Source organism: Myotis myotis, unplaced genomic scaffold, assembly GCF_014108235.1.
Source record: "Myotis myotis isolate mMyoMyo1 unplaced genomic scaffold, mMyoMyo1.p scaffold_m19_p_1, whole genome shotgun sequence".
NCBI lineage: Eukaryota > Metazoa > Chordata > Mammalia > Chiroptera > Vespertilionidae > Myotis > Myotis myotis.
The window spans coordinates 6,138,139-6,162,608 of record NW_023416313.1 but is presented as its reverse complement, the minus strand read 5'-3'; the positions used below and the strand labels follow the sequence as shown (position 1 = coordinate 6,162,608).

The window sequence follows — 24,470 nt, the reverse complement described above, 5'->3', positions numbered from 1 at the left end:
TTAGAGGACATAGTATGAGAAAAGAATTCTAATATTCTATTATGGAGTTATTTTTCAACAAGAGGTTTAAATGAGAAACATATGCATATTTAGTTTCACTTGTATTTTCTTTTAATGTATTCAAAACCAAAAATCTCATTTTATTTTCATCATTCCCACTCTTATGGGTAGGTTACTGCTACATTCATAATATTTACAGCAGTCACTAGCGGAATACATGCATTATCACATAATATACATGCTGAAAACATACTTTTAGAGCATTTTTTTCAGAAGTGCCAGTCGTACACAGGGAATCCCAGAATGTACTTAGTTATTGACTATGTTCTTTTGATGCTAATTAGCAAAAACACCATCTTTCTGTATCATTAATATTGTTTAATTTTTCTGATTTTTTAGTTCAGAGGTTTAAATAAAGGAGCAAGTACCTACTCAAACATTAAAAACATTTTAAGACTAATTTTGGACATTTTATATATTTGATAGATGTGATGGTTTCTGATCTGTTGCACAATACTAACCAATTTTTAAATTTTGATTACTTTGCAAAAAATATTTGGTATTTTTGAAATTCAAATTTATAGTTTAATATTTTAGAGTTAGAAAGTACTTAGGTTAAAAAATGATGTTAGGAAATGTATATTCAATGAATGTATATTTTAATTTTCCTGATTCAGTTTTATTTTGATGGGCAGAGTTCCAGAAATTTCCTTTTTTTTGAAAAGGCAATTGGATTTATGTCTATTAAGTAGACATTATGGTAGAAATTTCAGTCGGAAAAAATAGTTTTAATGTATCTTGATTTTATATAATTAATAGGTAAATTAAGAAATAATTTACCTATTAAGGTGAGTAAATTACAAAGTCATAGTATATCCTTAATATACATTTCCTTAATTTTAATTCATTGTAACTGTTAAATATAGTATGATCAATATTTGTATGCTTTGCTAAAACATTGCAGGTAGCATTATGGGATTTATAGTAAAGAAATTTATAGTAAAGAAGCATAGTAATCAAATCTAGAATTTATTAGTATTCCAGTAACTCTTATGTCCATTCAGATTGTTAGCGGTGTAATACCGCCTGTCCAGCTATTCACATTCTCTTCATGCACGTTTTCAAAGTCATTACTTTGCAAATACTCATCCATTTTAGTGTATTTCATGATCTGGTATGCTGTATAGTCTGGATGCAACCACTGTGCAGATTTTACTGCTTAAAATAGTCTATCTGTTAGTCAGAGATTCTGCTGATAGAGCTTCTTAAGAGCCTTAGTCAAAATACTTTCAGGAAGCTTGTGGGTACAGTCCAGTAAACAGCGTTCTACTGTGAAAAGGATTTCTAAGTCTTTAGTACAAGAAGTGGGCAGACTTGTGTTTTTAGTTCCATCTTGACTATGCAGCACTTTAAGTAAGGTTAACCAAGGCACCAAGTGTACTTTTATAAGGTCACTGTTGAATCCTCTTTGTGGCTTTGATTCATACCAAAAGAAACTTACCTGTATTTTGTCACCTCATTTATTTATTTTTTTTCTCTAGTTACATGTCTTTTCTTACAAAGGAGCAGGAATTTTGTACAATTTTGCATTTGGGATTAGATTGCTGGCAATTTTCTTAATGCTTTTTTTATTAGGAAATTAGATTCTTGATTTTTAAAAATTTTGCAATATTATTTAAATATTAGTTATTTATATAGCTTCATAAGTATGCTATTTTGAAAACATACTGGGAGACTTCATGTCTATGTGTGCAGAAACTAAAGTGATGTTGATTTGAATTCCATGTTTATGTGATTTCATTTTTATTTTTATGTGTTAATCTCAGATTCAAATGTGGCAATTAAAATTATATTTCTAGATATATGAAATAACTAAAAGTTAATATTTGTTGAGGTTATGGTAGTAGAAATTTTCTTTTTTGCTTTGTTCTTTTGCTAGCATTGCATATTAATGGGTTATCAGTAATGCATAGCAGTTTTTATTTCTGAAGCACTAGAATATGTATGTTAAATAAACAAGCCAACCACAAAAGAGTGCTTATTCGGAAAGGTATGGATTTAAAAAATACCCTCAACACATAAATACAGTATAAACCTCTTGGAGACAGTTGAATAAATGATTTAGAGTCTTCAGGTGATTGTCCTCAGAATTTGAAACATGTCATGAAGATCATGTTCCTAAAGTTATAGTTGAAGTATTCACAACACTTAATTCAGATAGGACCTGAATATCAGAACTTAAAGGAAAAAGGCTTAGTATATCTTCATATGAAGTTAAGTGATAGGTTTTACTGTCCTTGAAAAAAATGGGAGTAGATGTATTTTATTAAGTGTTGCCAAAAACCCTACTGTAAAAATATTAATATTTTTAGATACTGATTGTAAAGAGTTTTTCCAAATAAAATGAGTGGAATACTGCCTGTTTACCTAAGGGCTTCTGAAATTATTTGATATAATTCTAATGATGGCTAGCCCTGCCTGCTTAATTTGAGACAGCAGTATAGGGGAATGAGTTCAGCTTCGAATTTTGAAAAATTTAGATTTTTTAGAAATTATGTTTTTACAAGTTGTTGGACAAGTCTTAGTCTGTGACATTTTGGTTTTCGTATTCATAGAGCTTAAAAACATTTCTGTCATTACTCTGTGGACGTCGAAAGTGAGTGTATGTGGGAATGATGACAGGTGATAAACTTCAGTAGCTCTCATTAATGCTAATGGAGGTTCCTCATGTAAATCCTCTGCATGTTGGCAGATGAACAGACCTACATCCAAATAATGGAAAGATTGTAATGCATACCCAACACCCAACAAAACTCAGAGTTAAGGGCAAAACTTGGCTGGTTAGTCCAGTGTTGTGCTTTCCTTTCAGTTGTAAAGTTGAATGGTTTGACTAACATTTTCCGATTTTAATGTTTTACATTGGTATAAAAATTCATATATTTTATAGCCCTTTTCTGTTATTTTTTTTTGTGTGTTTGAAGTGACACCATTTTTTTAGTTTCTAAGTTTTTATTTTGAGTTTTTCTGATTTGCAAATTTTTCAGGAAGATACATTATTGGTGAGGGAACTCATTTTGAAGATACTGAAATTTTGCCTACCTTTGGAGAAAACGGCATAATTTTATTAGAAGAAATAGTTTGAAATGTTAAACTACAAAGCATATTGAACATGGTCTTTTTCTAGTCATTAATTGTATTGATTAGAGAGAGTAGCTTATCAATAATTTGCAAAATCAACTACAAAATTTTAAAGATTGATTTGTATTTTTATAATGTTTGTGCATGGAAGAAACATTATAAAGCCGATTTTATGAAGGCTTTGAAGCACATATAATTTGTTTCAATGGAAATGCTTTGAACAGGTATAAATGCATCATATTTAGTGATACATACGGTATATACCCTACCTCACTTCTGAAGAGGGTAATTGATTGTGTTTGTATTTTATAAGTTAAATTGGAAAACGTGTTTTTTTTTTTTTTTATTATGTTTACTATTGCATATAATAGCTGACATTCAAATTTAAAAAATTTATTCGAGTTGAAACTGTGGATTCATTTTGTTGTCTATTATCATTCTGTGGGCTTTAGAACCTTTAGGGTGTGGAACTTAACAGTAAAATTCATTATGTGCAACAGGGTAGGTTAGTATATAAAATTCAATTTTTATTTTTAAAGTATCTTTCTTGTTCCAGGTACAAATACTATATTCTACTTCCTGTTCAAGAAAAATTTTTTAAGATTTAAGAAATTTGCCCTAGCCAGTTTGGCTCAGTGAGTAGAGCGTTGGCCTGCGGACTGAAGGGTCCCAGGTTCGATTCTGGCCAAGGGCACATGCCTGGTTTTGGGCTCTATCCCCAGTGTGGGGCGTGCATGAGCCAGCCAATCAGTGATTCTCTCTCAACATTGATGTTTCTATCTCTCTCTTCCTGTCCCTTCCTCTCTGAAATCAAGAAAAATATATTTTAAAAAAAGATTTAAGAAATTTATGAATTAATGCTTTATTTTCTTTTGTTTTAAAGGTAATTATAAATGTGGTTCCATGGAAATGGGGTAAAAGTATAAGCCTAAATTTCCACTATGATTTCTTTTGATAACATTACTTTATACTTTCTTTTTTTTTTTTTTTTTTTTTTTTAATATATTTTATTGAGTTTTTACAGAGAGGAAAGGAGAGAGATAGAGAGTTAGAAACATCGATGAGAGAGAAACATCGACCAGCTGCCTCCTGCACACTCCCCACTGGGGATGTGCCCGCAACCAAGGTACATGCCCTTGACCAGAATCGAACCTGGGACCCTTCAGTCCGCAGGCCGACGCTCTATCCACTGAGCCAAACCGGTCTCGGCAACTTTATACTTTCGAATATCTGACTACATGAGTCTGTATAATAAAAGGCAAATTAGGTTCAGAGTTTATGATTGTGATTTAATGTTCTGTGAAACTGGATTCAGTTGTTACATTGTTACTTAACTTTTTTGTATTCTTTTATTTTCCTTTTTTTGTTTTCCTTATTTTAGGAAACTTGAATGTTACACTTCAAGTTTGGGATATAGGAGGGCAGACAATAGGAGGCAAGATGTTGGATAAATATATCTATGGAGCCCAGGTATGACATGAATTCTGTGATTATTCTGATGCTGAAAATACTCTTCTCACAAACACACTTAACTGGGTACACACACACACACACACACACACACACTTTTTTTGGACATGATTTCTATTTGATATGTAGAGAAACTAAATTTATATTTGTGCTAATCCTTTGGTTTCATCCTTCCCAAATTGTTCAGAATGATTTGGATCAAGGAACTGCTGTGACTCTAATAGCTTTCATATGCTACTTATATTACATGATATTATTATCAGCAGTTGAATAAATGTAGTGATAATTGTTACCGTGATATTTATTAGCTGACTTCAGAATAGTGAAAACTTTTAAAATATATAAGCTGAATGAATGAAAAATATAGAAAAGGAAAATTTCATTTCATTTAAATTATGAGGACAAAAAGCATATTTGTATGTCTATATTTTTGTTATATGAACTAGTCTGCTAAATATTTATAGTTCTACAGATTTAATAGATATATCACTATATTATATCAGAAAACTAAGTATGACTAATTATATATATGAAGCACATACAATATTTTAACATGATAATGATGTCTTTTCAGAAGAAAATGTGTTTATTATATAACAAAAATTATTTGGCAACATGAGCTTATATAGACATGTTTTTAAATTAAAATATTGTACAAATAGGGAATGTGCATGGTAGTAGTATACTTTAAAAAGTTAATTATGGACATGCTATTAATTTTTGCTTTTTCTTCCACTTTTAATTAGCGTGTCTCCTTCACATCATCTTGGGCACTGGGAGGAGTCTGATGTTTTTAGTGGGATAATAAGAACTTGGTTATGTAGAACTATGTTGCCTATAAGAAATGAATCTAGAATATGAAGACAGATAATGTTAAGCACTCTTCTTCATGAAGTTTGATGATTGTTAAATACCATTACTTTAATTTTTGATGAAAAAGAGATTCTCTGAATTATTTTTAACATAAATGAGGCTTGTATGGTTCTGATCATGTATAAAGGCCCTACTTTTGCTTTTTATATGATTGATACATTGATTGGGTTCTTAGAGCTCTTTCTTCTTTGCCTGTTCTTCTACACTAGAGGCCCGGTGCATGGATTTGTGCACCGGTGGGGTCCCTCCTGTGGGGATCAGGCCGAAACTGGCAGTCCAACATCCCCTGAGGGATGAAGTAGTGTGCGAAGTGGCAGCCGACTGGGGAGGAGCCCAAACCCAGGCTGGGCACTGTGCCGCTATTGCTCATCCTGGCCCTGCTGTGTCTGCTGCCTGCTGCCGCTGCTGCTGCTGCCGCTGAGTAGGCTTGCTGCTGCTTCGCTGCGGTCTCTGCTTGCCTGTCCTAGGGAGATACCGGTGTGCCCATGACCGAGAAGCGGCCACGGCCTTGCACCCAGTCAGTCCTGATGCTGGTCCCAATCCCAGTCCTGGTCCAGATAGGGGAAGGGCATGCAGCGGGAGTGTCCATGGGAGAGGCTCGCACCACTGCAGCAGCACTAGCCAACTGTGAGCCCGGCATCTGGCGCCCATCTGTGGGGTGCACTGACCACCAGAGGGCAGCTCCTGCATTGAGCGTCTGCCCCCTGGTGGTCAGTGCACATCATTATGACTGGTTGAACGGTCGAACAGTCGCTTAGGGTTTTATATATATAGATAGATTGTTCTTTGTCTCCTGAAAAGCCTTCCTGCTCACTTAACGTTTTCTCTTGTGACCATATGACTTGATACTTTATGCATGTTTTTTTTTCCCTTAAAAGGTACATCTCAGGTTTTGGTTTCTGTCTTTATTGTTGTTTAATTTTTTGTTTTAAACTGATTATGTTTAAAGTAGATATTAATCTAAAGAAAAATTGCTGAACAGAGATTTGTGGAAATCAACAGTCCTTGTTTCACATAGTTGGTAAAATGGGATTTGAAAATAAAAATCTCTATCCTCTTTGCTCCATTAAGATCTATCTTCAAGGACACATATTGGATTAAAAAGAAGAAAAGAAAATTAGATTAGTCAAGCTTCTTATGATATTTGATTCTGAGTGTCAAATAAAATCTTTATGTTTTATAGATGTAGCTAGAGTTAGTGGAGAACAGGAAGATTTTATGCATCTCAGTGAAAATAATATAAAATTTAATTAATTAATTAATTTAAAACTTAGGGAAATATTACACTCATGTATTGGAATCTTTTAATTTTACCATATGTAAAGTCATTAAAAATTATTATTTGATATACTTAAATTATTTAAAGTTTGTTAATGTTATAAAATTATGGTATTATATAAAAATTAGCCCTAACTGGTTTGGCTCAGTGGATAGAGCGTCGGCCTGCGGACTCAAGGGTCCCGGGTTCGATTTTGGTCAAGGGCATGTACCTTGGTTGTGGGCAAATCCCCAGTAGGGGGTGTGCAAGAGGCAGCTGATCGATGTTTCTAACTCTCTATCTCTCTCCCTTCCTCTCTGTAAAAAATCAATAAAAAATATATTTAAAAAAAATTAATATTGTGAAATTCACGTAATATACAATGAATCATTTTAAAGTATATAATTAGTGGCATTTTGTACATTCATAATGTATGACATCCCCTCACATCATCTTTTGTACAGTGTATGTTTTATACTATTACATACCTGCTTATAATTAGTAGGTATCATGGGCAAATTTGTAGAAATTTCAGAAATTTCCACCTTTTTTGAGAGTACTTGAGGTTAGTAAAATTTCTCTATTCTCTTCTAATTCACCTCATATCTTGGGAGGAAGAGAATGCTATATATTTTTTAGAACTTGTTATGTAAGATTTCTATTTTGAAGGTGGTCTTTTTTCTCTTTGATGGTGTCTTATTTATATTTTACAATTTCTGTGAATGTTGTAAGCATATACCATGTTTTATTAAACAACAATATAATGCAGTACTTCTGAGAGGTCCATTAACATTTGCATGATAGTGTCTCAGGAAACTAGTAATTCTGAGATGATAAAATGAATTGTCATAAATTAATGATAATATAATAAATTTTCTCTTCTTTCCAGAGATTTTAAATTAAATGCTATGTAAAATGTATGAAGTGCGTTTACTAGTAGTTTCTTGTTAAAATATGTGTAAATTTTTTATCCAGGTCAGAGAAGCTCTAACTACAATTCACTACCATAAATTAGGGGAAATGTTACTTTTCAAGAACAATACTTTCAAATAATTCTAGTAGCATTTAAATATACTTAACTTTATATTATATCATATAATTATTCTTCAAAGTGGATCAATATTTTTTCTAGAGTTGTTGATGCTATCTGTTACCTATCTCATGAATACTTTATATTTTAGCACGCACGTTACAGGATAGAACTCTTCATAAATAATGTTTTGATGAACTGTTTTGAGGACATCAATTTAATGTATTATTAGGATTTTATTTTAAATTCTCTACTTTATATATTGGGTATAAAAATAATTATCTTAAAACCATCAGAGCTATTAAGTTAGTGAATCTTTTTTTAAAAGCTTTTTAAAACATCCATGAAGAAGCTTATTTGTTGTTTGGAAATTGATTTAGTTTCAAATAAAACTGATTATTTTATCCTCTTCACTCCCCTCCCCCCCCAGTAGCATTAAACTTTAGTATTAAATAGTCTGTTGAATAGTATTGTGTGAAACAAAATTGAATTGACACCCAAGAAAGAATTAGTGGGATATTTTGACAAGAACTGTTCTAAGAATTGAAGTATATCCCAGTTAAATTCCCAGATTTAGAATTGCCTTAAATTTTTCTAGGAGTCTTCAGAAAGATGTTATAGACTATTTTTCATAGTGGTTACAAGCAAACACACAGTGCATAGTGTTTAGTCCTTGTAACCTGTGGCTAACAGAGGCTAATAACAAACCTCAGAGAAGAACTGCATGTTTCATTTTTGTAGCTCTTTCCATCCTGGAATCTAAGTGGTTAGCAAACACTGCCCTACTGAGCATAAGCTCAATGAAGCATAGTCATTTGTGAGTTAGAACATAACTACTATTGTGTGCCAGTGCCCCCCACAGATGAGCCAGCCTGTTAACCACCAACAAAAGGATTTGGTGTTGGTATGACAACTGAGGAGAGATCACATCTGAAAGTGGGATTCCCTGAGCCCCTCTGCTATCTTTTATTACGAAATTTTTAGTTGGATTTTTGCCAACTTATATCTAATTATATTTGCAGACCTCTCTTGCTTTGCTATTTCTTCTTACAGACTGTAGTTATTTCAAAGTATATGTTGTTATGACCATTGTATATCTATATGATTTATTTCTATATATAATTAAAAACTAAAGTACATTATTTGTCATACAAATCAGGGAGAAAAATCACCTGCATTTTGAGAATAGGGAACTTTTCATTTTAGGGAAGGTTAAATTGTATGTGTACAGTGCCTTATAAAATTTAGAAATAAATCTATGAAATACCTTCTAAGACTGTTGTGTTCCCACCAGTGTTTGTTTCTTCAAGACTCCTACCAGTTATTCCTTTGCAAATGGTATCCATTTGACTTACTGACTCATCATGCTTATTAGATATGGTGATAAGTGAAATAGATGAAAACAATATACTATATGAAGTAATTTTATATAATATTTACTAAACGTCTTGAGGTTTACAAAGAGAAGGGAATTGCAGGGGAGAAAGAGATGTTAAGATATAGAAAATGGAGGAAATTAGTGTTGAAGAATTTGAAAATATAGCAGGATTTATTAAACTTGAAATCTGATTTCCAAAAGTCATGGCAGAAATATTTGGGAAGAAGTGGGGCACTGGTAGGGCAAATTGGGAAGAGGAAGCACAGGGTAGTAAGGGGATAAAGACAGGAAAAGGATGAATAGTGGGTAGATGGGTGGTAAAAGAGGGTACCAGGGACATGACACACGGTGATGGGTTTAGATATCTACAAGATAACCAAGAAAATTATTTCCAGTATCCCCAGTTGATTCTTTTCAGATTTTAGTTGTTACCAAGATGTGTTGGATTTGTGAGGGAGTTGTATTTTATTTTGGCTGAGAAGATTCTGATAGAATTCTGGAAGGAGTCAGAAGAGGTCTGGATTGATCCATGTGGTGAGAGACTTAGGGCTTTGAGGTGCTTGTATAGACTCCCAAAGAGATGAGTACTTAGAGGTCTGGCTTTGGTGTGCTGAAGCTGGTGGGCAGAGGCCCTGGGAGTCAGTGTCTGCTTTTATGATTTTGGTAGTTTGTGTCTTTTAAAGAATTGGTCCATTTCATTTAAGTTGTCAAATTTTAGCCATAGAGTTGCTTATAGTCCTTTATTATCCTTTTAAGGTCTGTGGGATCAGTAGTGATACACTTTATTAATTTGTCTCTTTTCTATACCTCCCTTTTTGGTTAACTTGGCTAGAGAGTTACCAGCTTTTGGTTTTATTCATTTTATTTATTGTTTTCCTCTTTTCAGTTTTATTGATTTCTAGGTAATTTATTATTATTATTATTATTAGCTAAGGTATTACAAATGTGTCCTCATCCCCCCTATTAACCCCCAACCTCCCCCCCACCCCGCCCTGCACACTCATGCTCCCATCCCCCTGTTGTCCATGTCCATTGGTTTGGCTTATATACATGTATACAAGTCCTTCGGTTGATCTCTTCCCCTTACCCCCGCCCTCCCCTACTTTCCTTCTGGGGATTGATAGCCTGATCGCTGTTTCTCAGTCTTTGGATCTGTCCCTTTTCATCAGTCTATGTTGTTCTCTATAATCCACAAATGAGTGAGATCATGTGGTATTTATCTTTCTCTGACTGGCTTATTTCACTTAGCGTAATGCTCTCCAGTTCCATCCATGCTGTTGCAAAAGGCAAGAGCTCCTTTTGTTTTTACCGCAGCATAGTATTCCATTGTGTAGATGTACCACAGTTTTCTAATCCACTCATCTGCTGATGGGCACTTAGGCTGTTTCCAAATCTTAGCTATGGTGAATTGTGCTGCTATGAACATAGGGGTGCATATATCCTTTCTGATTGGCGTTTCTGGTTTCTTGGGATATATTCCTAGTAGTGGGATCACTGGGTCAAATGGGAGATCCATTTTTAGTTTTTTGAGGTAGCTCCATACTGTTCTCCACAGTAGCTTCACCAGTCTGCATTCCCACCGGCAGTGCAGAAGGGTTCCTTGATCTCTAGGTAATTTTTATTATTTAGTTTTTCTGCTTGCATTAGGCTTAAGTTGCTCTTCTTCCTTAGTTTCTAAAGTGGAAGCTCAAGCTATTGATATTTCTTCTTTTCTAATATATACATTCAGTGCTACACACTTTCCTATAAGCACTATTATTGCTCTATTTCAAAAGTTTTGATAGGTTGTGATTTTATTAGCTTAAGGTATTTTTTAACTTCTCTTGATACTTTTTTTTTGACCCATGTGTTATTTTGAAGTATGTCGTTTAATCTCCAAATATTTTGAGTTTTCCAGCTATCTTTCTATTGCTGATTTCTAATTTAATTCCATTGTAGTCTATCTGCTAACATGCTTTGTATGATTTCTATTCTTATAAATTTGCTGAGGTATATTTTATGGCCCACAGTGTAGTCCAAGCATGTCAAACAAGGCCCACAATAAATATTTTTGTGGCCCAGCCAATATAATGGTATGTAAGAAACGTTTTAATAAAAATTTCATAACTTAATTTTTACAATATCCTGTTATACATAATTATTAATAATGAACTACAACGTTTGCTAGTGACTGATTATAATAATTGTATTGCATTCATTTCCCTTATGCGCCTTACTTGCAGGTGCATCATTTCTCTCCACTAATGCTAGCAGCAAATATTTTAGCAGCCGATTGCCATGTCATTAGTCTTGTACTGACTTGTTTGGTGTGCGCAACAGAAAATATTTCACTTTTGGAGAACAAGAAAAACTGGTTTATTTGCGTTACACTTATTAATTTGTGCAGTTATTCAGTGTCTGATAAGTTAATGTTCAAGAAAAATATTAATTTTTATTAAAATGTTCTATTATTTTATGTTAACAACTAGAGGCCTGTTGCACAAAAAGATTTGTGCAATAGGCCTTCCCTTCCCCTGGCTGCCGGCACCGGTTTGCCTCTGGTACCTGGGACCCAGGCCTTCGCTCTGGCTGGAGCCACCTTCAAGCCTTCGCTGCCCCACCCGGCCGCCCTGGGTTGGGTCGCACACGGGACACGCATTTCCCCGGGTTGCAGATAGCAGGCCGGGCTGGTGGCAGGGCAGGCGGGATGGCGCTGTCCCGCCCCACTGCCCCGGGTGGCAAATAGCAGGCCCGGATGGCGGCCAGGCAGGTGGGATGGTGATGTCCTGCCCTGCCTGCAGTATGCAAATTAGCCACCATCTCTGTTGGTGGTTAATTTGCATATCGTGCTGATTAGCCAGTGGGAGGCGTAGCAAAGGTATGGTCAATTACTATGTTTGTCTATTATTAGATAGGATTACCCATTTATTTCAGCATGTCTTGGTGAGTGTCTCATGTGAACTTGAGAAGAGTGTAAATTCTAATGTTGTTGGACAAACTGTTCTGAAAATGTCAATTAGATGACACTGATTGTTAGTGCTGTTCCGTTCAACTTACTGGTTTTCTGCTTGATGTATCAATTAATGAAAAAGGAGTGTTGAAATCTCCAATTATATTACTGGATCTGAGGATTTGGAATTTCTTATAGTTCTATCAGTTTGGGCTCATGTATTTTGATACTCTGTTATTAGGTATATGTACATGAAAGATTGTTATGTTTTCTTGGAAAATTGACCACTTTATTATGATACCAATTTTTATACTTTAAACTAGAGGCCTGGTGCACGGAATTCATGCACGGGAGTGAGGGGTGTTTGTCCCTCAGCCCGGCCTGCACCCTCTCCAATCTGGGACCCCTTGGGGAATGTTCGACTGCCGGTTTAGGCCTGATCCCACTTGGCCAGGGCTCCTTTTTTTTTTTTTTTTTTTATTCTTTAGAGTTTCCATCTCTTTGCTTATGTTAGTCACCTATGTTGTCTTACCTTTTTATTAGAATTTTTAACATATTAATCATAGTTATTTTAATCTTGGTCTGACGTCCTAGTTGGTTTGGCCCAGTGGGTAGAGTGTCAGCCTGCATGTGGACTGAAGGGTCACAGGTTCCATTCTGGTCAAGGGCACATGCTTGGGTTGCAGGCTTGATTCCCAGTAGGGGGTGTGCAGGTGACATCTGATCAGTGATTCTCTCTCATTATTGATGTTTCTTTCTCTCTCTCTCTCTCTCCCTCTCCCTCTCCCCTCCTCTCTGAAATTAATACAAATATATTTTAAAAACAAACAAAAATTCTTGGTCTGATAATTCCAACTCTATTATATCTGAGTTTGATTCTAATGATTGCTTTTTCTTTTCAAACAGCCTTTTAGTGTTCTAATTTTTTGTTGAAAGCTAGACATGATGTATTGAGTAATAAGAACTCAGTCAAATAGGCCTTTATTGTGAGGTTTTATGTTAACATGGCCAGGAGTTAGTCTGAATTTAATGTTAACTGAAGCTGTAGGTGCCAGAGACATCAAATTCCTCTATGTCTTTGAGTTTTTCTCTCCTTTTTTTCTGGGTGTCTTAAAGAATTCTTTCTTAGTTGGAGTTTGTGTCTTGTAGCTTTTTCAGCTATAATCCACTACTATTATACTGCAGCTGTGTTGGTGTTTGGTAAAGTATGAGGGAGGGGAAACATTCTGTACTCTTATGATTAAGTCATGGCCTTTTGGTGGCCTGTGACCCTGGGCTGTGACCTTCACAGGTGTTTCTTAGCTCTTCCCACTTAGGTGATACAGGGTGATAGAAGGGGCTGTAATTAGGAACTGCCCTTCCTCCATGTCATCAGGTAAGACTCTGATTAAGCCTTTTCTCTTGGTGAGAATATCTCTTTTTATGGATAAATGCTCTGTGCATATTTTACAATGGTTACTTTCTCCCTTCCCATGCCAGAGCCAGGAAGGAATCTTTCTTGATTCTTTACGAGGATCTGGTGGGCTTCTTGGAAATAAAATTCACTCCCCCAGGAATTTTCAAGCTAGACCATACTCAACCTTCAGCATTTTATCAAATTTATCATTTAAATGTTTCTACCATGTACTGGCTCTGATGGTTTCTGCTCTAGGTAAGCAGATTTGGGTTATGACTCTCTGAATTTACTTCTCTTCCCAGATTTCAGGGTGGAAATTACCTGCCAAACTCAGCTCTGTTATATCCAAGAAAAGTAATTTATTTTCCGTTTGTTTAGCTTTCTTTTCTGATTGTAGGACAAATGTGACAACTTCCAAGCTCTTTACATGTTGGAGGTGAAACCGAAAGCTCTGGAATTTTTTTTTCCCCCTTTATTTTTTAAAAAATTACTTTTCAATTACAGTTGATATACAGTATTACAGTAGTTTCAGGTGTACAACATAGTGGTTAGACATTTATATACTTAATGAAGTGATCACCTGATTAATATAGTACCCTTCTGTCCTGGAATTTCTTTTGTATTTTAGTGTTTTTGGTTTTCTTGTTTTCCCTTCTCAATTTTTCACCATAGAGGTGAAGGTCAAAACTGGTACAAAATTGTCATCTTAGGAGCAGAGATAAAATCGTAGTTTTTACATGAATGCTGTTGAGAATTGGTATATGAACAGATAGATTATTGAGTTGATAGATAGCTAGTTTAATGAAAAAGGCTTATCCTTCTATCTTTCTTGAGTCCTGGAAGATATATAGGTATCGCTGACTGGGAAATACAGGACATATTGGTCTATATCAGGAATTGGTAAACTTTCCCTTAAAGAGCCAGATAGAAACTATTTTAGATTCTGTAGGCCCTACTGTCTCTGCTGCAGCTACTCAACTTTGTGGTTGTAGTGCAAAAGCAGTTATTGGTAACAATGAATATGAGTATATTTCATTAGAAGTTTATTTAAAAATATGGGGCCCTAGCTGGTTTGGCTCAGTGGATAGAATGACGGCCTGCGGACTGAAGGGTCCCAGGTTCAATTCCAGTCAAGGGCACATGCCTGGGTTGCAGGCTCAGTCACCAGTGGAGGGTGTGCAGGAGGCAGCTGATTAGTGATTCTCATCATTGATGTTTCTATCTCTCTCTGAAATCAATAAAAATATATTTAAAAAACAAATAAATAAATGAAAATATGGGATGTGGACTGTATTTGACCTGTGGGCCATAGAACCCTGGTCTAGATCAATGGTATTTAATTGTTATTACTTAACTCTGTCTAGTACTGATTATTAAGAGATTGTAGCCATGTTTTATTTGCATGTGTTCTATCATGTTCAAATATTGACCCATGTTGAGATGAAGTTTTGCATATATTAATTAGAATGGTTCCTCAAATCTTAAGGTTTAAGAGTCATCCTAGGTCAAGGCTCAATTTATGAGTGTAAAAACTACCTTTAAGTTGCTTTCAAACTGTGATTCTTTTTCACTCAGAATAATAAAAATAATTTCCAGCAATTGTGTGTGTTAGTTTTAAAATAAGTCTATTTTTTATTACTTCACTTAGTCACTTAGGCATGGCAAGTATTATGAAGGTGGTGATAGAAGCATTGCCCCAAAGCAGTAGATAGTAGGGCCAGGACTGCAACCCAACAATAATTTGACTTCCAGGACAGAGCTCTTTTACCACATGTGTTATCACTCATGACAACTGGAGGCGGAGTTAGTAGATTGAAGATTAGCTTTCTTCAGAGGTTAGTTCTGGGTTTTATTCTTAATAAGAAAAGTGGGATTCTGCTCATTATTTCAAACTAGAGGCCCAGTGCACAACATTCATCTACTGGGAGGGTGGAGGGGAGGGGTGGTCCCTCAGCTCAACCTGCTCCCTCTTGCAGTCCGGGAGCCCTCAGGGGATGTTCTGCTGAGGCTGTCTCCCGCCACTGCCACTTTGCTCACCCACGGCCAGCTTCTGGCTGAGTGGTGCTCCCCTTGTGAGAGTGCACTGACCACCAGGGGGAAGACAGCTCCTGTGTTGAGCGTCTTCCCCCTGGTGGTCAGTGCACGCCATAGTGACCGGTCATTCCGCCATTTGGTCAATTTGTATATTAGCCTTTTTTATATAGGATAATTCTGTGTTGGGCATTATTTCAGTGCATTTGGGAAGACAGAAATAGATGTCTAAGTTACTAAAATGAATCAGGCAAGTGATATTGCATAATAATTATAGAATATTTAAACTGGAAAGGATTTAACTCAGTTATCTAATTTCAGAGGCAAATAACCCAAGATTCAGAGAGAATTAGTGACTTGGAGGCGAGTGTAGTTTAATAAAAGAGCATGATACTGGAAGACCATAACAGCAGTATGCTAGAACCAGTTTGGAAGAGTTATTGTTAAGTTCAGGAATTTTTGTGAGCCAGTTGAATACATTTATGGTTAAAAATTATATAAACTTACAAATTATATAAAAAACAAATATATGCTCACTTACTAATTATTTTGCTATATATATACACACACACATATATATATATTTAAATATATTTTTATTGATTTCAGAGGAAGGGAGAGGGAGAGAGAGAGAAACATCAGTGATGAGAGAGAATCATTGATTGGCTGCCTCCTGCACGCCCCTACTGGGGACCGAGCCTGCAACCCAGGCATGTGCCCTTGACCGAAATCCAACCCAGGACCTTTCAGTCTGCAGGCCAATGCTCTATCCACTGAGCCAAACCAGCTAGGGTTATTTTGCTATATATTTTTGTTATCTATGCTTTTGAGATTATTTATGTTTAGTGTACCTGTGTGGTAGAGGTGCTATATAGTGATGTCCTACCACACTCTGTGATCAGTGAAGTTACTTTGATAACTTGAAAATGGCCACACAGTATTTACACCACAGAAATGGGCAAATGCTACAAACTACACTCTTCCGATCCCCACCCGTACCATTCCCTGAGCCAATTGGTAAATATTTACCAAGATATCACTGTCCGTGACTCCTGTGTTGGTATACTTGTCTGTTTTTGTGCTTGGCTTTGATGCAAGACTGTGATTTCCTGGAGGTTTGGAATTTATATACCTAGCACCCAGCACAGTGCTAGGCATATAGTTGGCAGACAAATGTTTGTGGAATGAATGAGTGAACTTTATATTTGTTCAATCTTTGATTCAAATTCTGGCTCAATTACTTAACTAGCTGTGTGACCTTGGTTATTTTAACCTCTGTTTATTAGTAAAATGAGAATAATAACACCAGCTTTGCATGCTTGTTCTGATGATTAATGAAAAGATCTAGAGATGTCTAGTATATTATCGGTGCAAAAAAAGTAGTCAACATTTATGATTATAACTTAAGAAGGAGACATAAATGCTATTAGGGTCCAGACTTATATTGTATGCAGAGCTTTGTATTAAGTATTTGACCACAAACTGGATAAGAATCAAGAATCTGGCACTGTTATTTTTGTGTGTACATACTTCTCCTTCCCCCACAAAATAATGGGATATATTAAAAGGAATATGATATATAAGAGGCAGGAAGCAATCCCTCTGTTATATTTGGCTTTGTTCATGCTCTTATTACAGTATCATATCTAGTTTTACATTGCTCATTTTAAAGAGGATGTCAAAAAATTGTATGGAGAGTGTCCTGGGAAGAACCAACAACTATGATTAAAGGGGTAGAAAATAGGTCCTTTGAGGCAAGTTTAGGGAATTGAGTTTGTTTATTCTGGAAAGGAGACAGTAAAGGAGTTTCTTAACTATCTTCAAGTACATGAAGGGTTATTACAAGGAGGATACTCACATGTTGCTCTCCAAATGCACAGAGGACCAAAAGAGGAAATCGATTTATTTCATTTAAAGAAAATTGTGTTAAAACACTGAAATGGCCTATCAAGGGATGTCATGGAATCTCCATTTAAAAAATATTTAAAAAGAGCAGCAGCAGATGGTTTTTTTATTGAAAGGTTTAAATATTTGACCTCATGAAAGTAACAGACAGGATTGTAGGCCTTGCAGCTTTTTTCTACCTCTGTCATATTTTCTGACATTGATTATAACTTTCCAAGCATATCCCAGATATCTTACTAGAAAACCACTTATAACTTGATAAAATTATTATTTAGCTTGCTTTACTTGGTTTGGGTTTATCTTGAATGAAAAGATTCAGTATTATCTGTCTGCTAATAGCTTAAGTCAAAGTAAGTTTATATATAGAATAGCCCTCATTTGTATTTTTACATGATTCTAGGCATACCTGAAGCATTACTTAGAGTATTTAGTATTAATATTATTTTCAAGTAGTGTATTACAAATATTCTGTAACTCTTTTGTGACAGGGAATCCTCTTGGTATATGACATTACAAATTATCAAAGCTTCGAGAATTTAGAAGACTGGTATACTGTGGTGAAGAAAGTGAGCGAGGAGTCGGAAACTCAGCCACTGATTGCCTTGGTGGGCAATAAAAGTAAGTTATTAATGTTTATCAATATATAGTAAACTTTATTTGCCTATCCTATTGTTTTTATTTCTAAAAATGCCAATGTTTGGAAACATGAATAGATACAGCTTTCCTGGAGTAAGCAAATTGCTTGAAGAGGAAATTCCTAAAGATGTGTACAGTCTTTTCAATAACAGTTTTGATGCTGATCTATCTTAACTGCTGTGCTGCTTTGGCCAATTCCTGTTAAGGTAAGTTCTGCTCTGACTGTGTGTTTTGGCTTCCTGAGGTCTAAGGAAACAGCGCGGCCTATTAAGAACAGCAACACAGCTGCAGATTTTATGATATTGCTCTACAGTTTCTCTCTGCCCCAGAGATTTTGGGAGATACATTTCATTAAATGATCCCCTATTCTAGGGAAGGAAGCAGTGTCTTTGTGGAATTTTGTGTGCATTGTTTCTTGCTCCCATAAAGTTCCTTTCTGAATCTTTTAGGCTCTGAAATAGAAGTATATATATATTTTTTGAGAAAGCGTGTTATAATGGGGAAAGAGTAGTGCTTGGTAAAAATGATGGGTAAGTAGTTTTTGAGATTTGTCTTTTGGGCTACGACATATAGCATATAAAAATTATAAGACAATGCAGCACAAGACTATTACTTGGTTCATCATCCTCCAATGCAGTTACTTGGAAAAGGAGTCCTTACTAAGGATTTTCAAGTATATAAAATACTATGATATGACCTAATCTTTTACAACTTATTTGAGGACAGAAAAAGAGAAAATGAATAAAAATTATACAATGAAAGACTTCGGTCAGAAACTATTTCCTGACTATAAGCATTGCTAAATCAATATCCAGGTATACTTAGGAAGAGAATTATCTTTGCCAAAAGTCTTTAATAGTAGAGTGCATTTATTTTGTCTGTGATTGTTTAGGATATAGCACTTCCTGAAAGATTAAACCAAGATTTCTTCATTTTGTGGCTCTGCACACTTAGATGAACATGTAATAAATCCAAGCCTTATTTTAAAACCATTACAAAACAAGTGTGACTATCATTTCTCTGAAGAGTTAAAAATACAAATTTTATATTGTTTGTAGGAAACAGTATTACATATCACAAAATGTATGGGTTGGATAAAAGATAGAGTTTTTTAAAGCTTTAGTAAAATTTGCTCATCTGTTTTGTATATAATTATAATTGAGTGAATTAGATACTTTTCAACCCATTGAAATCCCCCTTTACAAATCATGAGTTTTGATGAGCTAAGATTCTATTTCTACGTTGGACTTTCATTTTAGGAGATCATTTCTTGGTTACTATGTTACCAAAGCATTGGCTTATTTTATGGTAATGTGTGCTTTGAGGTTTTCCATCACCTTTTGGGAAATTGTAGAGTAGGGAAGGGATAAGGATTCTGATTTGTTTTCATTTCTTTCACGATATCATCTAACCACCATCTGGAGTAATGGCGTAGTGGTACATAATTATATACATTATGTGTTTATGCTGTCCTGTGAGGCATCCAGAGTTGGTCGCTGTCAGAGGCAGGATATCAGACTAGATAGGCTATTGAACTGTGCTTGGTTGTGCCATTCCTAGTTATATAAATTTATGCAAAAAATGATTACAGTATTTGAGATTTCATAGCATAAAAGTCAAAGAATTTTTTCACTTTTGGCTTAGCTCTAACCCTTTTCTTGTATTTATAATACTCTCAGAATGAGATCATATAATAGAGTGTGCAGTCACACAGAATGTTATATATGTAAAATGAAGAGATTATAGATGAACATTTTCCTGAATATTATTTCATATGATCATGTAATGAAAGAGCTTATAATTTGTGTTTCTAAATTGATGTTACATTTGTATGGTAATATGCATTCATTTTCTTTTTTGGACATAAAATTACATTAAAAAGTAAAGACTTCACCTACTGGTTAAAAGCAAAGAGAAAGAAACATGATGGGAAGGCATTTGAAACTGTACTATTCCAATTATCTACACAAGTCATCTTCTGCCTAAATGTGCAATTTAAAATTCATCATTGTGTCCTATTCTTTGCAACTTTAATAGAAAGCATATGTTGAAGATAAATAGGTGTAGGCCCTGAATATATTGGCAGCAGTAGCCAGCTTTTAGCCAAAGTTCAGTAGAAGGATAGAAAATTTCAACACAGGGTGTGTTTGTTTGTGCGTGTGTGCGCATGCACAGGCATGTGTGAATTTGTTCCATAGTAAGACCTTATGATTAGAAAGATATAAAATCATTTGCTTTTTATTAAAATACTAGAGGCCCGGTGCACAAAAATTGTGCACTCGCAGGGTGGGGGAGTTCCCTCAGCCCGGCCTGTGCCCTCTCGCAGTCTGGGACCCCTCGGGGGATGACCACCTCCTGGCTTAGGCCTGCTCCCCGGGGGATTGGGCCTAAGCTGGCAATCAGACATCCCTCTGGCAGCCCGGCAGCCCTCGGGGGATGTCCACTTGCCAGCGGGGAGCAGACCTAAGCTGCAGTTGGACATCCTTAGCACTGCTGAGGAGGCAGGAGAGGCTCCCACCACCACCGCTGTACTGGCATCCATCAGCCTGGCTTGTGGCTGAGCAGAGCTCCCCCTGTGGGAGTGCACTGACCACCAGAGGGCAGCTCCTGCATTGAGCGTCTGCCCCCTGTTAGTCAGTGTGTGTCATAGTGACCAGTCATTCCCAGTCTTTCTGCTGTTAGGGTCAGTTTGCATATTACCCTTTTACTATATAGGATAGAGGACTGGTGCACTGGTGGGGGCAGGCTGGTTTGCCCTGAAGGGTGTCCCGGATCAGAGTGGGGGTCCCCACTGGGGGCCTGGCCAGCCTGTGTGAGGGGCTGATGGCTGTTTGCAGCTAATCACACCCCCTTCAGGGTGGGGGTCCCCACTAGTGTGCCTGGCCAGCCTGGGTGAGGGGCTGATGGTGATTTGCAGCTATTCACACCCCCTTCAGGGTGGGGGTCCCCACTAGGGTGCCTGGCCAGTCTGGGCGAGGGGCTGAGGGAGGTTTTCAGGCTGGCCAGCGACTGAAGCTCCAGCCTCTCCTTTTTTTCTTTCTTTTTTTATTCTGGGATTTATTTCCTTCTATAATTGAAACTTTGTTGCTTTCGGAGCTGTTGCTTTCAGAGCTCAGAGCCGGGCCGCGGCAGGCGGGGAACCTTGGCTTCCTCCATCTCGGAGCAAGCAAGCCTCCTGCTCGCTTCAGCTGCGTGGCTGCCCGCTGCCATCTTTGTTGGCGGTTAATTTGCATATCGCCCTAATTAGCCAATGGAAAGCGTAGCGAATGTACGGTAAATTACCCTTTTTGTCTTTTATTAGCTAGGATATAGTAAACTCAGGAATTTGGGCTGAGGATTGAAGATAGTCTTAGGTAAGGGTGAATTATGGGTTTATTTTTGTAAAAAAATTGAGTTTTATTATGTTTAAATATAAAGAGTAACAAGAGTAGGTTAATAAAGTAGCCAGCAGAGGAAGGGACTTGCTTTAATGACATAGACAGAATTGGTAATTAGTAAGTTATTTCAGTATATGATACTTAAAAGTATATAATGTTTAAAGAAAATTTATTGAATTTATTTCATTCTATATTCTGAAAAGCTTTAAGAGATTAGTGTTCTTTATACTAATTAAGATTTTAAGTGAAGTATTGAGTGTGGTTGAGATCACAGGAATTTGATTTTGACAGATTTTTGTTTTCAAGCCCAATTTATTCCCTTTACAGCACTGTGCCAATCAGAGAAGCTACTTTATATTTCTAAGCCTCCATTTCCTCTTCTGGAAATAAGGGTAATGGTTTCTGTCTGATAAAATTGGTTTAAAGATTAAACGAGATATTCCATGAAAAACACTTAGCATGTGGTCTTATCCAATGAAAGTGCTCAATATTATTATTATTCTTAAGCATAGTAGCTTTTAAAAGCATTAACTATGTTGACATATTGAAAGGCATCCAAATTGGAAAAGAAAAAGTAAAATTGTCATTATTCACAGATGACATGATATTGTACATAGAAAACCCTAAAGATTCCATAAAAAAACTACTAGACTTAATAAATGAATTTGGCAATGTAGCAGGATACAAAATTAACACTCAAAGTCCATGGCTTTTTTATACACCAATAATAAATTCACAGAAAGAGAAATGAAAAAAATAATCCCATTTACCATTGCAACAAAAAGGTTAAGATACCTAGGAATAAATTTAACCAAGGAGGTAAAGGACCTATAATCAGACAATTACAGGACGTTAAAAAAAAGATAGAGGAACACATAAACAAATGGAAGACTATGCCATGTTCTTGGATTGGTAGAGTCAAGATCATTAAAATGTCCATACTATCCAAAGCAATCTATAAATTCGTGCAATCCCCATTAAAATACCAAAGGCATACTTCAGAGACCTAGAACAAACTGCAAAAATTCATCTGGAATACAAAAAGATCCCGAATAGCTGCAGCAACCTTGAGAAAGAAGAACAAAGTTGGAGGGATCACAATACCAGATATCAAGCTATACTACAAAGCCACTGTTCTCAAAACTGCCTGGTACTATCACAAGAACAGACATATAGACCAATGGAATAGAACAGAGAACCCAGAAATTGACAGAAGCCATTATGCTCACTTAATATTTGACCAAGGAGGCGAGAGCATAAAACGGAGTCAAGACAGTCAGTCTCTTCAATAAATGTTGGGAAAATTGGACAGACACATGCAAAAAAAATTACCAACTTACACCATACACAAAAATAAACTCAAAATGAATAAAGGAATTAAATAGAAGATGGGAAACTATAAAAATTTTAGAAGAAGCCATAGGCATCAAAATAGCAGACATTTGTCATAGCAATATCTTTACTGATACAGCTCCTAGGGCAATGTAAACTAAGGAGAAAATAAACAAATGGTACTACATCAAAATAAAAAGCTTTTTCACAGCAAAAGAAACCATCAACAGCACAAGAAAGCCCACTGCATGGGAGAACATACTTGCCAATGTTATCTCCGATAAGGGTTTAATCTCCAACATTTACAGGGAGCTCATACAACTTAACAAAAGGAAGACAAACAACCCAATAAAAAAATGGGCAAAGGAGCTAAATAGACACTTTTTGAAAGAGGACATTCAGAAAGCCAAGAGACACATGAAAACATGCTCAAAGTCACTAATCACCTGAAAGATGCAAATCAAAACAACATTGAGCTACCATCTTATACCTGTCAGAATGGCTATCATCAACAAATCAACAAATGACAAGTGCTGGAGAGGATGCAGAGAAAAAGGAACCCTCTTGCACTGCTGGTGGGAATGCAGACTGGTGCAGCCACTGTGGAAAACAGTATGGCATTTCCTCAAAAAATTAAAAATGGAACTGCCATTTGATCCAGTAATACTACTTCTAGGAATATATCACAAGAAACCAGAAACACCAATCAGAAAGGATATATGCACCCCTTTGTTCATAGCAGCATAATTTATAATAGCTGAGATTTGGAAACAGCCTAAATGCCCATCAGCAGATGAGTGGATTAGAAAACTGGTACATATACACAGTGGATACTATGCTGCTGTAAAAAAGAAGGAATTCTTACCGTTTGCAACAGCATGTATGGAACTGGAGAGCATTATGCTAAGCAAAACAAGCCAGTCAGAGAAAGATAAATATCACATGATTTCACTCATTTGTGGAATATAAAGAGCATCATAAACTGATGAACTAAAGTAGATGCAGAGACAAAGAAGCATCAAACGGACTGTCAAACTACAGTGGGATCACAGGGGAGAATTGGCGGAGCGGTGGGGGGGGGGGGTTTAAGAGATCAACCATATGACTGGTATGCATGCATATACTGGTAAGCATAACCAATGGACACAGACACTGGGGGTGGGGGTGAGAGCATGTGCTGGGGGGTAGGGGAGGCCGGGGAGAGGTCAATGGGGGAAAAAGGAGACATATGTATTACTACTTGTAATATTTTAAACAATAAAAATAAAAGTTGGTCCGCAAAAAACAACAAAATAAAACAAAAAATAAAATTAAATAAAAGCATTAACTATAGCTTCAATTTGAACAATCATAAATTATAAATTAGTAGAGCTGAAATAGAAGTTTCATAAAAGTGGCCTGGAGGAAATGGTTCCTAGAGAATTCCTTTGTTACCATCTTATTCCTTGTTTTTGTTTCAGGTTGACAGTTCTCAGATTGTGTGTTGGGTAGGGAACTCATTCAGCAAATATTCTCCAGTGCCAGCTATGTGTATTCAGCTAGTCATTGCGAATTTGCACAAAGGTTGAGCCGGAGAGAGTGCTTAAGGAATGATTTGACTTGCTAATGTAGGTCTTAATTTAAATCTTTTTTTTTTTTTTTTTTCTTTCCGAAACCGGTTTGGCTCAGTGGGTAGAGCATCGGCCTGCGGACTGAGAGGTCCCAGGTTCGATTCCGG

The 24,470-nt window shown here is 36.1% G+C and overlaps 1 protein-coding gene across 3 annotated transcripts in view; it reads left to right on the top strand.

Moving 5' to 3' along the window:
- The window catches only part of RAB28 (RAB28, member RAS oncogene family), a 72,290-nt gene that overhangs the window by 5,920 nt on the left and 41,900 nt on the right, over positions 1-24,470 (top strand). For all 3 annotated transcript variants that reach the window (XM_036328993.1, XM_036328987.1, XM_036328991.1), the window contains exons 3-4: positions 4,520-4,608; positions 17,897-18,026. In XM_036328993.1, the coding sequence (XP_036184886.1) occupies positions 4,520-4,608; positions 17,897-18,026 (219 nt within the window). The remainder of the gene's footprint in view (positions 1-4,519; positions 4,609-17,896; positions 18,027-24,470) is intronic.